Source organism: Morus notabilis, unplaced genomic scaffold (genome assembly GCF_000414095.1).
Source record: "Morus notabilis unplaced genomic scaffold, ASM41409v2 Scaffold199, whole genome shotgun sequence".
Classification (NCBI taxonomy): domain Eukaryota; kingdom Viridiplantae; phylum Streptophyta; class Magnoliopsida; order Rosales; family Moraceae; genus Morus; species Morus notabilis.
The window spans coordinates 255021-268341 of NW_010366841.1; the positions used below are offsets into that span (position 1 = coordinate 255021).

Consider the following 13321-nt stretch of genomic DNA (forward strand, 5'->3'; position numbering starts at 1 on the left):
GCGAAGAACAAAATTTTGAAATCTGACTCTATGATGCAGTCAAACGCAGATTTCAAAAACTGCACAGTTTTTAACAAAACAAAACTAAAACAGTGTTGGTTTTAACAAAAAGTCATCAAAGAAACCGAGATAGGATTTCAGTAAAATACAATGGCATTAAACCTCATTTTAACGAAAGTATTCGTAAAGAAAGTTATCAAGAAAAAAATGCTTTCTTTAAAGAATATAGTGGTTTATTGTGCGAATTATCCCGACGGGCACCCATAAGCCCAATACGATAGGTCCATAGAATTTTGAAGGTTTGATGTGGGTCCAACGCCCGCATTAATCTAAGAGACTCCATTTGAGTTTAAATTTCAACGGCCTAAGAGTTAGAATGCCGTGAATAAGTTTCTAGGCCGAATTTGGCCTTAATATCATAATAAGTCCAATGAGAAAAATTATGGAGAACAAGTTACTAGATTGGGTAAATGATTTTCAATCTAGACATAAGTATGTTAAGGGCAATTAAGGAAAATAAGATTTTAAGGATTTAATAAAATGATCCTTATAGTAAATTATCCTTCAGCAAAGGAAACGAATACATGCCTTAAGTAAAGGGCTAGATTTCCTTCATAAGCTGCTATAATAGAATAGCAAACGACATAAAATCTCACACTCTCAATGGGTGTTCATTTTCAAAAGTAAGCAAGTAAGAGAATAGGCTATTTGGTGAAAAGTGGATTCCAGTTCTGTAAAACAGGTAAGTAGGAATCTTGCCTACAGTATGAATAGATTTTAAAGAAAAAGTTACACATGTTATATGTGCATGTTTATGCTTTAAGTATCGTATGTGATGCTATGTCATACTGCATACACATAAGCAACACACATGAAATATATGTGTTTGAGTTCATTTAATATTATGTATGCTATGCTAGATCATACTGCATACACTTAAGCAGTGCACATGAAGTATATATGTTTGAGTACATTCCATGTTATAGTATGCTATGCTATGTTATATTGCATACACCTTAATAAGTCAAGAGGAACTTATAAGAATAATATCAGTTGAGTGTCATACCAACCTCCACAAGGGAGGTAACTCAAGCTCCATAAGGGAAATAATAATAATAATAATGTCCTCCGACTTAAGGGAGGCATTCAAGTTATAATCACAGTGTCGTGGGGGACCTTGCAAACCCTCACGTCCCAATGACTGCGCGCAAGTGGTACGCGAGCACTCAAGCCCATCAGTAAGAAAGATAAGATAAGATAATAAGACTATGATAAGACATCATAATTAAGCATAATCAACTCATGCATATTTATTCATGTGAACTTATAGTTATTTTGCGAGAGATAGTTCCTACTTGCTAAGCGAAAGCTCAATCAGATATGTTCATGCTGTAAGTAAGAAACCTATCAGCAATTCTTGAAGGGCAGTGGCGAGCGGCGTGCGAATGGTAGATATGGGAATGGATACCGCTCACAGTTAAATCTTCCGCAGTAAGTTTAAGTAAAATCATGTATATGTATATATGATTCAAAGGTTTCAAGCATATATATTTGAAAAGTATATGTACATATGTATGTTAAGAAAACTGAGGTTGTAGCTAAAAACCCAGTCTTGAGTATTTAAGTTTTAGAACGTTGCAACAGTGCATGCAGCAAGTAAACGAATTTTAAACATGACGATTTAAATGATTGAGTTTAAAAGAATTTTAAGATATACTTGAATTTAAGATTTCTCACGAAATCCGTTTTAAAGTCAAATTACATGGCCAGATTGAATTAGCTAGTTTTAGAAAGGCTTTTAAAGAGTGTTTGAAACAAAAGTTCAAACGCTGCTCAGTTTGAAGGATTAGAATCATGAGATTAGAACCATTTTAGATTTACGTATTTTTTGTGAGAGAAAATACTGTAGCGAATCATGAACCATGATTCGAATCAGAGAACGAATCCTCCAACCAAACGGGCTATTAGTGATTCATTCTTTTGAAATTATTGTTATGAATTATGAAATTATTCCTTCTTATATTTAAAAGAAAAAATATTCCGCAAATTTTAAGAAATCCCAGTAAGTACAAGTTAAAAAGTTAAGCTACGGTGACGGCATCCCAATAGGATCGTCACATGTTATTAGTTTTTTTTTTTTTTTTATTGTCAAGTGTATAATGATGGATCATAAATACGATGCTCTAATGATTGCATAGGGATAGATACCCAAAAAAAAAAAAAAAAAAAAAAAAAAAAAACCTCCAAACTTTTATAAAAGAAACTAGTCACGTTTGAGAAGAACTTTTTTGCAAAAATTCCCAATCTCCCTATTGCTACTTTGTGCAGTTTTTTTTATTATTGGGAATAAGAAAATAATGAGGCAGTAAATTTGAACTCATCTCATTGTGATTTTCGATTGCAAAAAGTAGTACATTCCTCTTTGCCAATAAAAGAGAATTTGCGTGACAACCTAAAAATAGATGTGAAACGCCTAGAGAAAATAGTTAAAGAATAGGAGTATCAAAGCGAGAGAAAGGACTACTAAACAGATGTAAAGAACAAGTGATGAACAGCAATTCAGCCGAAGCATTGAGGTTTCCATTGCGTTGATCAGCATATCCAATTAAAAATACATTTCCTTATTCATTTTTCTTCAATCAAGTTAAAAAAGAAGACACGATTCAAGTCAGTCCACCACAGAAACTGTATTTGTATCTTCTACTGATATCTCAGTCACATCATTTAAGTCTAATACCTTTTCAATCTTCTGGCAAGAGCCGGTCACCAACATTTCCCTTTCCAAGTGCAAGCAATAAATCTCGAAAACTCCGGAGCTGACCACGACTCCGAAATCCAGCAAAAACAGCAGCTCCAATTCAAGCCTATTCAGTTCAGAATTGCTCAGTCCTCCAACCCGCGCATAAAACGCATTGTTATAGTGTCTGCACCATTCCAAACACAATAAACACAACAGAAACTCAAACCAGAGCGGAAAATTAAAGAAGAGAAAAACTCAGGTTGCTTGTTTGATTTTATTGGTTTCGTGTCTCTTGTAATCCAAAAGATATCCCTTGCCAACTTCTGAAAAATGTTTTAGTACATTGGTTTGTGTACCAATTAATCATTTTTAGATTGTTTTGTCAGATAAAATTGTACTTAAAATTTTGTGCAAAAGCCACCAGGCAATAGAACTTCTATAGACTCAATACCAAACGGACCAATAATGTGTCCAATTGACGTCATATTCTAGCATATCAAAATTATCACAAAAAAGGGCAAGAAATGAAATAAAATAAAAAATACTTACACATCATCAAGCATCTTAGAAGCAACCATAACACTTGTGACCACCAACCTATGAACATTCAAGGAGACCACAAGTGAGTCAGGGTATTTATGTAGCAACCTGTCTATGTACACATATCCCACCACGAAACACGAGGGGCTACAACTAGAGTACTTGTACAGCCTTTCCAAGTACTTGGCTATGCTTATGCTTGGAGCCCTCACTCCTTGAAAAGCGCTCAAGTTCCTCCCAACGCGAGGACCACTCAAGCCACCACTTAGCCCATCTAGTGCCTGGCTTGTGCACTCTTCTATGAGCCGGTCGTTTCGAGCAACTAGCTTCTCTAGCACCGAGGACAATATTGTCAACACCCTTGGTGTGGATTGGTCGGCTTGGCTCGGCTCCAGCCAGCTCTGGAGACCGGTGCATTCAGCGGCGGCGGTCAGCATTTAGGCCATAGGGGGGGAGGTTTGAGGAAGATTTGTAAGGTGTACTTTTGGGTGGTTAGCATGTCTGCTTCTGTTCTTGTTATCCGTTTTGGGGGGGACTTGAATTTTTGACACGTGTACATTATGTACTCTTATTTCTGTCCAATGGATCTTCAAAAGGCTGTGACTGGGTGTTAATCTTTGGGAGAATTAGTTGGAGGATAGAACGGGTGGTGTGTTAAGAGTAGAGACGTTGGATATTGTTCAAGGGGTCCCACCAGTTCATGAATTAGTTTTCGTAGATGGATTTTATCTGGTTAGCAAAACTATTTATGATATGCATGGTGGAAACTACCTTGTCTAGTATTGACATTGGACGTGAAGCACGATTGTGGCATTGTGTAAGGTTTGAACCATAAATCCATTTAAGTTTTTAATTATGTGACATGAGAGTTTAAGCATGTCCTATTCCTAAAATATTTACCATACACTATGTCACTATCACAACATTCAAAATGGCATTCTCCAACATCGTCATGGGTTTTAACCCCACTTTGATGTATCAATTTTGATAGATTAAAACACGCTTATTTTATAGATTTAAATAACAATTCAAACTTTGTTTTTTCTCATATAAATTTGAGTAGAAACGGAATTACATAGCATTTTCCTTCCCCCTTCTTTTTCACGAAAGCTTGCAGGCAAATCTTTTTCTAAAGCGGAAAAGCAACTCGAACTTGGCAGAGCCCACATTCCAAACCAGTGAGAAAAAGGAAAAAGTAAACAGAAGCAATCTTCAATCTTATCGTTTTTCCCTAATAAAAAGGGCACTAGTCCTATAAGACAAGGGCAGCATTTAGCCACACGGGTGTCTTGTACTTTGCCGATGATGGCAACTATTAAGAGCCTGTTTGATTCATAAATTAAAATCATGAGATTAGAACCATTTCGATTTAAGTGTGTTTTTTGTGAAAAAAAATACTGTAACGAATCATGAACCATGATTCAAATCAGAAAACGAATCCTTCAACCAAACAGGCTCTAAGCCTCAACCGTTAAGTGTGGTAATAAAGCGAAACAAAAGATTCATTTCACAGTTACAGAATCCTGAATTCCTGGTTCAGAGGGAAATAGGACATACAACTCTGTTAATTGAGAAAAGGGTAATCAAGCATTATGCTGGTAAGTTTCTTACACGAGGGAGCGGGCTTTAGGCCCCCATGCGGAAAATAATTCGCCGAGTGAATCCAAAATAAAATAGAACACGAAATGAAGCAGTATGATATACTGTAGTGAATATTGTAGATTTGGAACAACCTACTCTATTTATGAACAAGGAATGTTCTCAATTGATTGTATAAAAAAGCAATTTCGAAAAGGACTTGGCGAACCCCTTTTGGTCAAAAAATTTTAATGAAACGTCGGATGTCGTTGTTACTACTTAGAAAATAATTGCTCAATAGTAGTCTATACATTGTGGTTATTCGGTGCAAGTAGCTTGTCTTCCTCATTTGGTGTTTCGCTCATCGAGAGTTGAATATTTGACTTGGAGTTCATCTTGTTTAACTCGTTCTCTACACGGAAGAAAACCCACTGAAAGCGGCGGAAAATCTCCAAGGCTGTGATTGTGAACAAGGTGAGGTAATTGTGTCGCAAATGGGCAGACAGCTTATACGTCCAAGTGCAACGCAGTATCAGATTACTTCCCAGCACCCAAAAGTAAACCTGCAAGGCCATTTCAGGTGCAATCATTCAATGGTTTCATAGGTTCAATTTGTATACCACTTATAGCTTGTTGATTATAGATACCCAGACTCAAGAAGTCCATTTCTTCAATGTACTAGTAGCGGGAGTTTACATATATCAAAAGAAAGTTCCTTATAATAATTTGTAACTCGTGTCTACTTCTGGTTTTGGAAGTTAAAAATAAATAGATAAGGGCCTTTAATAGTTCGGCGCCAGGTCAATTAAGGTAAAAAAGCAATTTTCGACTCAAAATCTATCCTTACCCATTTTCGACCATATAGCATGTTTGACAAAGGATGGGGTCGGCTGAACTTGAAAATCCGAGTGAAGCCACTGTCAAAAGAGAGAGATAAATTTTACTGCTTAACAGTAATGAAGTGGTGATTTAAATACTATAATGTGTATCGCCAAGCCATAAACATTTCGCATACCTCAAGTCCCAATCTCGAGTCACATCCCAGTAGAATGAGTATAGAGAGTTTAAAACACTTGAGAGAAGCCATAGAGGCCGATAAAAGTTTGTCCACTTCTCAGGGAAGACGTGATATTTTAGTGCTGAAAGAAAAATAACCGGTACTGCAGTAGAATACTTTAAGGCTGAAAACGTAGGGAAAAAAGTGAGTGTTAATACATTAGTATATAATGAAGAAACACGATCATTAAGAAACCTAAAGCAAAGACAAAGGGGAGATGTGGACACAAAATCACGATATGAAAAGAAATATATAATATGTGTGTGTGTGTGTGTGTGTATATATATTACCAGTATCTATTCATTCTATAAACTATTCAAAATCAATCAGAGTAAAATTTTCTTTCTTTAACGATATAGGCAAGCCTATTACGAGATGAGTAGTGCTTCAGTAGGAAACAATCTATTCCATTTTGGTATTGATACTGATATAAGAACAAAAAATAAAAATGAAAAGGGCCGCTTATCCCACCCAATCACAAGCCACAAATAAACACACTAATATCAGGTCAGAAGAACTAGCAGATTTCAAAACATCTCAAAAGACATGATTAATGACAAAAGGGAAGAAAACATTACAGGAAAATTATCGAAGGAGCTTACCATTAAGAAGAGTTGTCTTCTCCCCGGTATCCTTGTATTGTCGAAGGCATTGGAAGAGACGAAAAAGATAAGGCAAAACAAGAACTATGGGAATTGCAACAGAGTGACTACCGCAAACAGAATCGGCTTCAAACCATGCAATGGTAGCAACCTGCAAATTGAAAGTATTACTTAATAACAAAACTGGAGATCAAATCTGGAAGCAACTAACGTCCCACTCAGAGAAACCCAAATCACAAGAAGGCAGCAGAGGAAACAGTTTATTAACATTTTTAGCAGAAATTCAATGACAAGGGCTCGTGCAGCAGCTGGCAAAAGATTTATCATTCTTTGACCTCATGAGCCACAAATTCCCAAACTTAGTCCATAAAATACCAGAATAGAGAAGTATAGCCATTGGAAATTTCACTATTCACTGTTGTCTTGTTATCAAAGGGCTCATCATGGAAGGATCTCTGATTTCTCTTGAATCAAACCCATCATGGTTCTATAATATCTTTTGTCTAGATCCAATATGTCCAGAAAACCTCATATAGGTACACAAAGGCAAGGGAAGAAGAGTACATATTTTAGCAGGTGGTGCCCTTTCTGAAATCGTTTTTACATTCAATTGACCACTGATTAGCATAACCCTGAAAAATATCTAATTGCCATACAAAGCTACCCTTGTATAATAACTGGAAATTCTGGCAAGTTAATAATCAAAAGATCATTTTGTTGGTCTAAATTCATCTATCTCAACTTTGCTGAACCTAATTCCCCCTTTTCTAGGTTTTGCACAGGCTACCTACTTATTTGACATTGCCATTCCACTTTATTGTGCAAATAATAAAAGTAAATGAACGAGCAAATCATTATGTTTATTGCCAAGAGAGAGAGAGAGAGAGAGAGAGAGAGATGATAAATCGTTTCTCTCTTCCTACACACATAACAACATATATATGACAATGTTAAACCTGAAAGTCAGCAGATTTGGACTTGAAATGAGGAAAAATCGTTGATACTAAAAAAAACAAGTTAAAATTTCAATTCCATAAGTATGCTAAAACTAAGCTCAACTATTGAAACACTGACCTGTCTGTGTACCATTCGACAAACTGATCTCTCCAAATCTGAAAATACCTGTATATATGTTCACGAGTAAGTTGAAGCACACAAAAATTGCATCATTGCAATTAACCAGTTGATTTCCTTGTTTAACGAGGCCGATCCCATCCTCTCTCAAACTCACGCATATAATATAATGAGTTCAAAAAAACATCCCGATACTTTTATTTTTGTGCAAACATGAAACAGTAAACTGTTTTTTAATGTCACAAAGCGAGAACAAGCTAAATGACTAAAAGTACGTATCTTGATATATACACCTTTGACATGGAGGTTAAAATATCAGCCAGGAAAAAATCAGAAAATGAGATGGCCTGCATTCATGAAAAAGATAACCGAATTTTAGGACAGCATATAAGAGAAAATCCATACAAAAATTTTGGAAGTTTTATGCTGTAACAAAAGAAACATGCCTGTAGCGGGAGAACTATACGCCAAAGAGTCCTTAACAAATAAAAGCGAGATGACAAATAAAAAATATCAAAGGGAAAGATCAACAGCAAGGCAATAGCAGTATACAAGAGAACCTGCAGAAGAGCAAAGTAAAACTTAGTACAATGCCAAAACTAGAAAGGAACGATTGCAGTGGGAATGTGGGATAGCAATGTTACTCTGCTAGTTGATAATAGACAATTTAAGTATAAAATTGCAGTAATACCAAAAGTGATACCTGCCTATTCTGCTTAGGCTTATGGTAAAATTGCAATTAAAGATCATAACTCGTGTAAATTTATTATCTTGCTAAGTTTGCTTCATTCAGACAACGGCATATGCTTTTTGTCAAGGATGATTCATAATTCAATAATGATTAGTCCAGTTATTTCTCTGTGGAAACATAAATAAACCAAGTAAAAATGCATTAAAATGACACGAACAATCTTATTTCGATGGTTTTGTGGGACAATAGTGAGACTGAAAAAGAGTAAGAAATCCATCTGTCCATCACGAAGTAATGTGTTGAAACATAAATAAACCAATAAGGAAAAAAATGCATCAAAATGATACCAAAAAAAAAAAAAAAAAATCTTATTTCAATGGTTTTTGTGGGACAAGAAGAGACTGAAAGAGTACATACTCCATCTGTCCATCACGACGTAATGTGTGTAAATTGACTTACCCTAGAAACTCCCATTTGCATAATCACCACCCTTTAAACATACCTAAGGTGATATGTTTGGCAACAAACAGTATTATTCCAGTAAGACTCAAATAAAGGATCCTTAGTAATTGCTAGCTACTTGGGTTAAAAGACAATCAATAGCTCCATTTAGGAAAAAGAATAGCTATAAATTCTACAGTCAAGCAACTAGAAAAAGATAATCATTATTTTAAATAGAAGATGGATGCATCTATTACACTGGTTGTGAAGCAGCCAGCGATACTTCTCCATGGGAATAAAGATAAAGATATGCCGTCATGCTAGTCGGAACAACAATGGTCATCCATGTGGCACACTGCAAATAAAAAGAAGGGGATAAGCCATAAGCCATGAAGTCAGTGCAAAACAAACAAATCATGTTATAATACTCAAACGATACCCTTAAATGCCACTATCTATACCCTGAAAACGTTGCAAAAAATTCGATGAGCTCTTATAGCATAGTCATTAGATAAACTCGTAATAGTGGAAAGGCATCAACATTACAAAATAATACAGAAAGGATAAATTACTGAGTAAATGTACAAACAATGAATTAGCCATAAAATTAGGTACCTTCCATATTTCTCTGTGGGTCAAATGATTTTGATCAAGATCAAAAACTTTTGCATAATTGACGTTGGACTGAGAGAAAACCCATAAATTAATTCCCCAAAGCCAAACAGTCATAGTCTGCGAAAATTGAAATTAAAGTGAGTCAATGCAAAGATGAATAAGATAGGCCACAAACAAGATAGCTCAAAATGAACGAGAAAAAACATAACTTACCACAAGAAGAAGAGGATTATAGTATAAAAATGCCTCGTATAGAAATAAATCCCGCAAATCCACACTCATTCTCATTACAGAATCCCATCCAATCTGCAAATTTTAAACAAACCAAATCAGAACAATCTCATGATGCAATCAAATCCAACATTCTTCTCGGTATTCTCAACATTGCCATCAAAACCAGAAATCTCCAATCGGATTCACAAATAGAAGTTATAGTACCGATTTTACTGACCTTGCAACAAATGAAACCCCAGACAAAGAAGAATAGTACCTGTCCATTGATTTGAAATAGTATCCATGAATACATATGTACATGTGCAGAAAACAAAGCCACAAATAAGGCTGAATAAATGGGTCTGAAATCAAAATCAACCCCAGAAAAACTAACTCCAAATGTAAACACTCAACAATTTTCTCATTAAACAGATTATCCTGACTTTCATCGCATTTGGATGACCCTATTTTAATTAGATCTAGTTCTAAAATGTCTTCCATAATTTCTAAATCTCTCCACCACAGATTAATCACTAAAGATGAAGTGAAAAGAACGATTTTTTATTGCATGGAAACATGCAAATAATATAAACTAAAAAAATTAATTGAGAACCACCCAAGCCTATGAGAGAAAACAAAACCTTGAATCTCCATAAGGTAATAGGAGATGGCATCATCGAAGTGGTACCCATCGGTGTACTTGAACCCTTCAAACTATCTGTCTCTGCTGAATGCAAGAAATTTTCATCGACACCATTTTCCAACTCAGTTGTACCTGAAGAAAATCATCAAATATAAGATGTATGTCCACCAAAAAAGTAAAAACTGTTCCTATTAAGGCATAAAATTGCAAATATGATAGCTACCAAATGCAGATCACTACATAAACATCAATTAATTGTACCCAGATCAGAGAAAACGGGTCTGCTACCAGACTTTCTTAAGTGAGGACTATTAGAAGGAACCGTCACAAGACCTCCAAACATAGATAAAATCCGCAAATACAAAATGTATCTGCACCACTTAGCCTACCCCTGGATCTGCAGAAAGGAAATCACGTTGAAACATCACTCAAGAATCTATTCACATAAACTAATCAGACTTGTCAATTAGGTTTATACTACGAGTATTTAAAAGGAAATATATTGGGGCTAAAGGATTTTTTTTTTTTTTTTTGTCCTTGAAGAATAACAGATAAAACAACTCCAAATGTGATCCATTAAAGTAAATCATCTGGAAAAAAAATCAAAGAAAATGTAACTAAATCTGGGCTAGTGAATTGGAATTCAATAGGCCTTAAAAAAATACATATATATATATATATATATACACACGCGCGCGCGCACACACACACACGGAGTTATGGACCCAACAAATTCAGCATTAGAGGGCAAACATAAGTACCTTTTGTTGTGAAATAAAAGAACTCAATTTCAACAATTAAGGGCTTCCATCAACAAAAGCCAAGCTATTCAAGGCCATAACAATTGATAGCGGATTTAGGAAACAAAAGGAAGCCAAAAAAAAAATCACCTTTGGCCGCAATTTTCTCCGAAGAACTTCGTGAGTGGAGCCTCCAAGTCTAACAACAAAAAATAAAAAATCTCATTAAATATCTCAACATTTCCGAATTACCCATCAAGTAATTAGCTCCAGAAATCAAGGAAATTCTACAGAATTTGACGAAACACGCAGAGAAAGCAAGAAAGAATGAAATGTGGAATTTCTTCAGATCGGAAAAAATTTACGGAGATAGATGAATGGCCAGGATTGAAGCTCTGATTGGTGCAATGCGAACCTTTGTGGGTTCGCTGGATCTTTAATCTCTGATCTGACGCGAAAAGGTTGACGGGTTTTGAGTAAAAGCTAAGGAGATTAATCCCATGAAATAGAAATAGTTCCGAGGCCGTTCCGTAAATTCAAAGAGTTTTGGGATTTGATTTGGAATTAAAGACTTTGTCTTGAATTTAAAATCATAATTTAAAATTATTTTTATTTTATGTGTATTTTTTTTAATTAAAGACTTTGTCTTGAATTTAAAATTATAATTTAAAATTATTTTTATTTTATGTGTATTTTTTAAAAAATATATATATTATAAAAAATTATAAATTATAACGAATACAGAAAATAAACATCACATTCTCTTTCAAGAACGCGCTTTTCAACTCTATAAATTCGATTTTCACGAAATGAAAATGTGTCGAAATTGGAAATAAATTGTGTTGTATTCAGTATTCATAACATCAAAACCAGTCATCATTTTTTTCTTTTTTTTATTAACCTATATTAATTGTATTTCCATCAAATTGTGTCTACTCGACTTTTTTTTTATTAATTACCGAGTAAAAATGTCTAAGAGAAAATGCTAGAGCTCAATCCTTTTTTAAAGGAAAAGTTACGTTTTGAAGTTCAGTATTGGTGAGAAGATTTTCTTAATTGTGTTGATGCTAGAGCTCAATCTTTATTATTTGTATATAAATATTTATAAGATCAACTGGTATATAGAAGTTTATGCTATCATACAACATATATTTATGTGCTCATATATTGAGAAGGGTAATTGATCAAATTGGTGAACGTTTATAAGCGGAAATGCTTATAGGATAAAATTTCTTTTAAATGAACGATAACTGTAATACCCAACTTGTTGTAACTTATTTGGATGACTTTGCATGGCAATATATGTTGTTAGCATGGCTCTTTTTATGCATATTGTTTCAAAATATAATTGACTTTACTTGAAAGATAATGTAATATATGGATCTAATGGCATCAATAAGTTTATTCCATGCATATTTAATTGATAAATTCTGGGGGATTTTTTTTTTAAGAAATAAAACATTAACTTAGTAACAAACTCGATCTAGTCTTATGTCATGCTCTAAAACATGGGTAAATAATGTGGAGGCTCGTTTAGAGATTAAACACGATTAAAGAAGTAATTAAACATTTAATAACATAATAATCAAAATTTAAAGGAATTTCTAAACTAGCCCCACATTTTACTGAATTTAAACTACAAGAAAGTGATGGGAACTTCCACACTTTCTGATAAACAAGTTTTAAACTAAGCCTCCGGTATCGTTCAGGACTTCACCCACAAGATATACAATATTATACATACATGAACATGTAAATAACATTACAGACATCAACCACAGTATAGAAACTTAAGGTTTAGAGTTCCAGAATTTACAATCCTTGCATTTGTACACAAGGATGGAAGAGTGCAATGTCCTCACTTGATTGAACAGTAGCGTCTAACTCAGCTACTCAGTGCTGCTCCTAGCGTCGCCTGAGAGGGGTTTAATATTTATAGAAACAAAATAAAACATGAGCGGAAGACCCAGTATGATGTATTCTGAAATAAACTTTATAAACAAGTAAATAAATGAATAAGTAAGCAAATAAAGATATTTAGTTCCAACACAACAGCCGGAACCTCACATCCTTTTTCTGAAAGGAAATATAAACTGAAAATTCCGTATTACATGCCTCAACAAGTAATTTATACTATGATAAATTACTTACACAACCACAAGCACAAGCCTTATCAAAACCGTAGTTGCCCGGTCCGGGTTTCGGGTTCTACCTCAAGGATACGATCTCCATATCCTATCTAGGCCATCAATAGGTTTACCAGTTCGAAAGATCTCTTATCTTAAGAAATCGTTCATTAAAATTCTGAAATAGTTCATTATAATTCCAATAGCTAAAATCAAGCTATTGTGTTAAAATGTTTTTCTTTCGCAAACATGTCCTTTCTT

At 34.6% G+C, this 13321-nt stretch overlaps 2 protein-coding genes across 3 annotated transcripts; both read right to left on the reverse strand.

The window, feature by feature from the left end:
- Positions 1-2532: 2532 nt before the first annotated feature.
- Positions 2533-3750, reverse strand: LOC21401248 (cyclin-U1-1). The gene is made up of 2 exons (XM_010111236.2): positions 3290-3750; positions 2533-2924 (listed from the first exon to the last, which is right to left on the reverse strand). Exons 1-2 carry the CDS (start codon positions 3715-3717, stop codon positions 2669-2671), a joined length of 684 nt encoding a protein of 227 aa, XP_010109538.1. The 5' UTR covers positions 3718-3750; the 3' UTR covers positions 2533-2668.
- Positions 3751-4846: 1096 nt separating this feature from the next.
- Positions 4847-11396, reverse strand: LOC21401249 (SPX and EXS domain-containing protein 1). 2 transcript variants are annotated; one of them, XM_024174205.1, is made up of 15 exons: positions 11350-11396; positions 11085-11133; positions 10456-10591; positions 10193-10326; positions 9790-9828; positions 9552-9644; positions 9339-9455; positions 8983-9078; positions 8038-8151; positions 7885-7938; positions 7592-7639; positions 6518-6668; positions 5874-6039; positions 5706-5775; positions 4847-5421 (listed from the first exon to the last, which is right to left on the reverse strand). In XM_024174205.1, exons 3-15 carry the CDS (start codon positions 10535-10537, stop codon positions 5164-5166), a joined length of 1422 nt encoding a protein of 473 aa, XP_024029973.1. In that variant the 5' UTR covers positions 10538-10591; positions 11085-11133; positions 11350-11396; the 3' UTR covers positions 4847-5163. The 2 variants fall into 2 exon arrangements, with proteins under 2 accessions (XP_024029973.1, XP_024029972.1); XM_024174204.1 differs by having other exon boundaries at positions 11300-11379.
- Positions 11397-13321: the final 1925 nt, after the last annotated feature.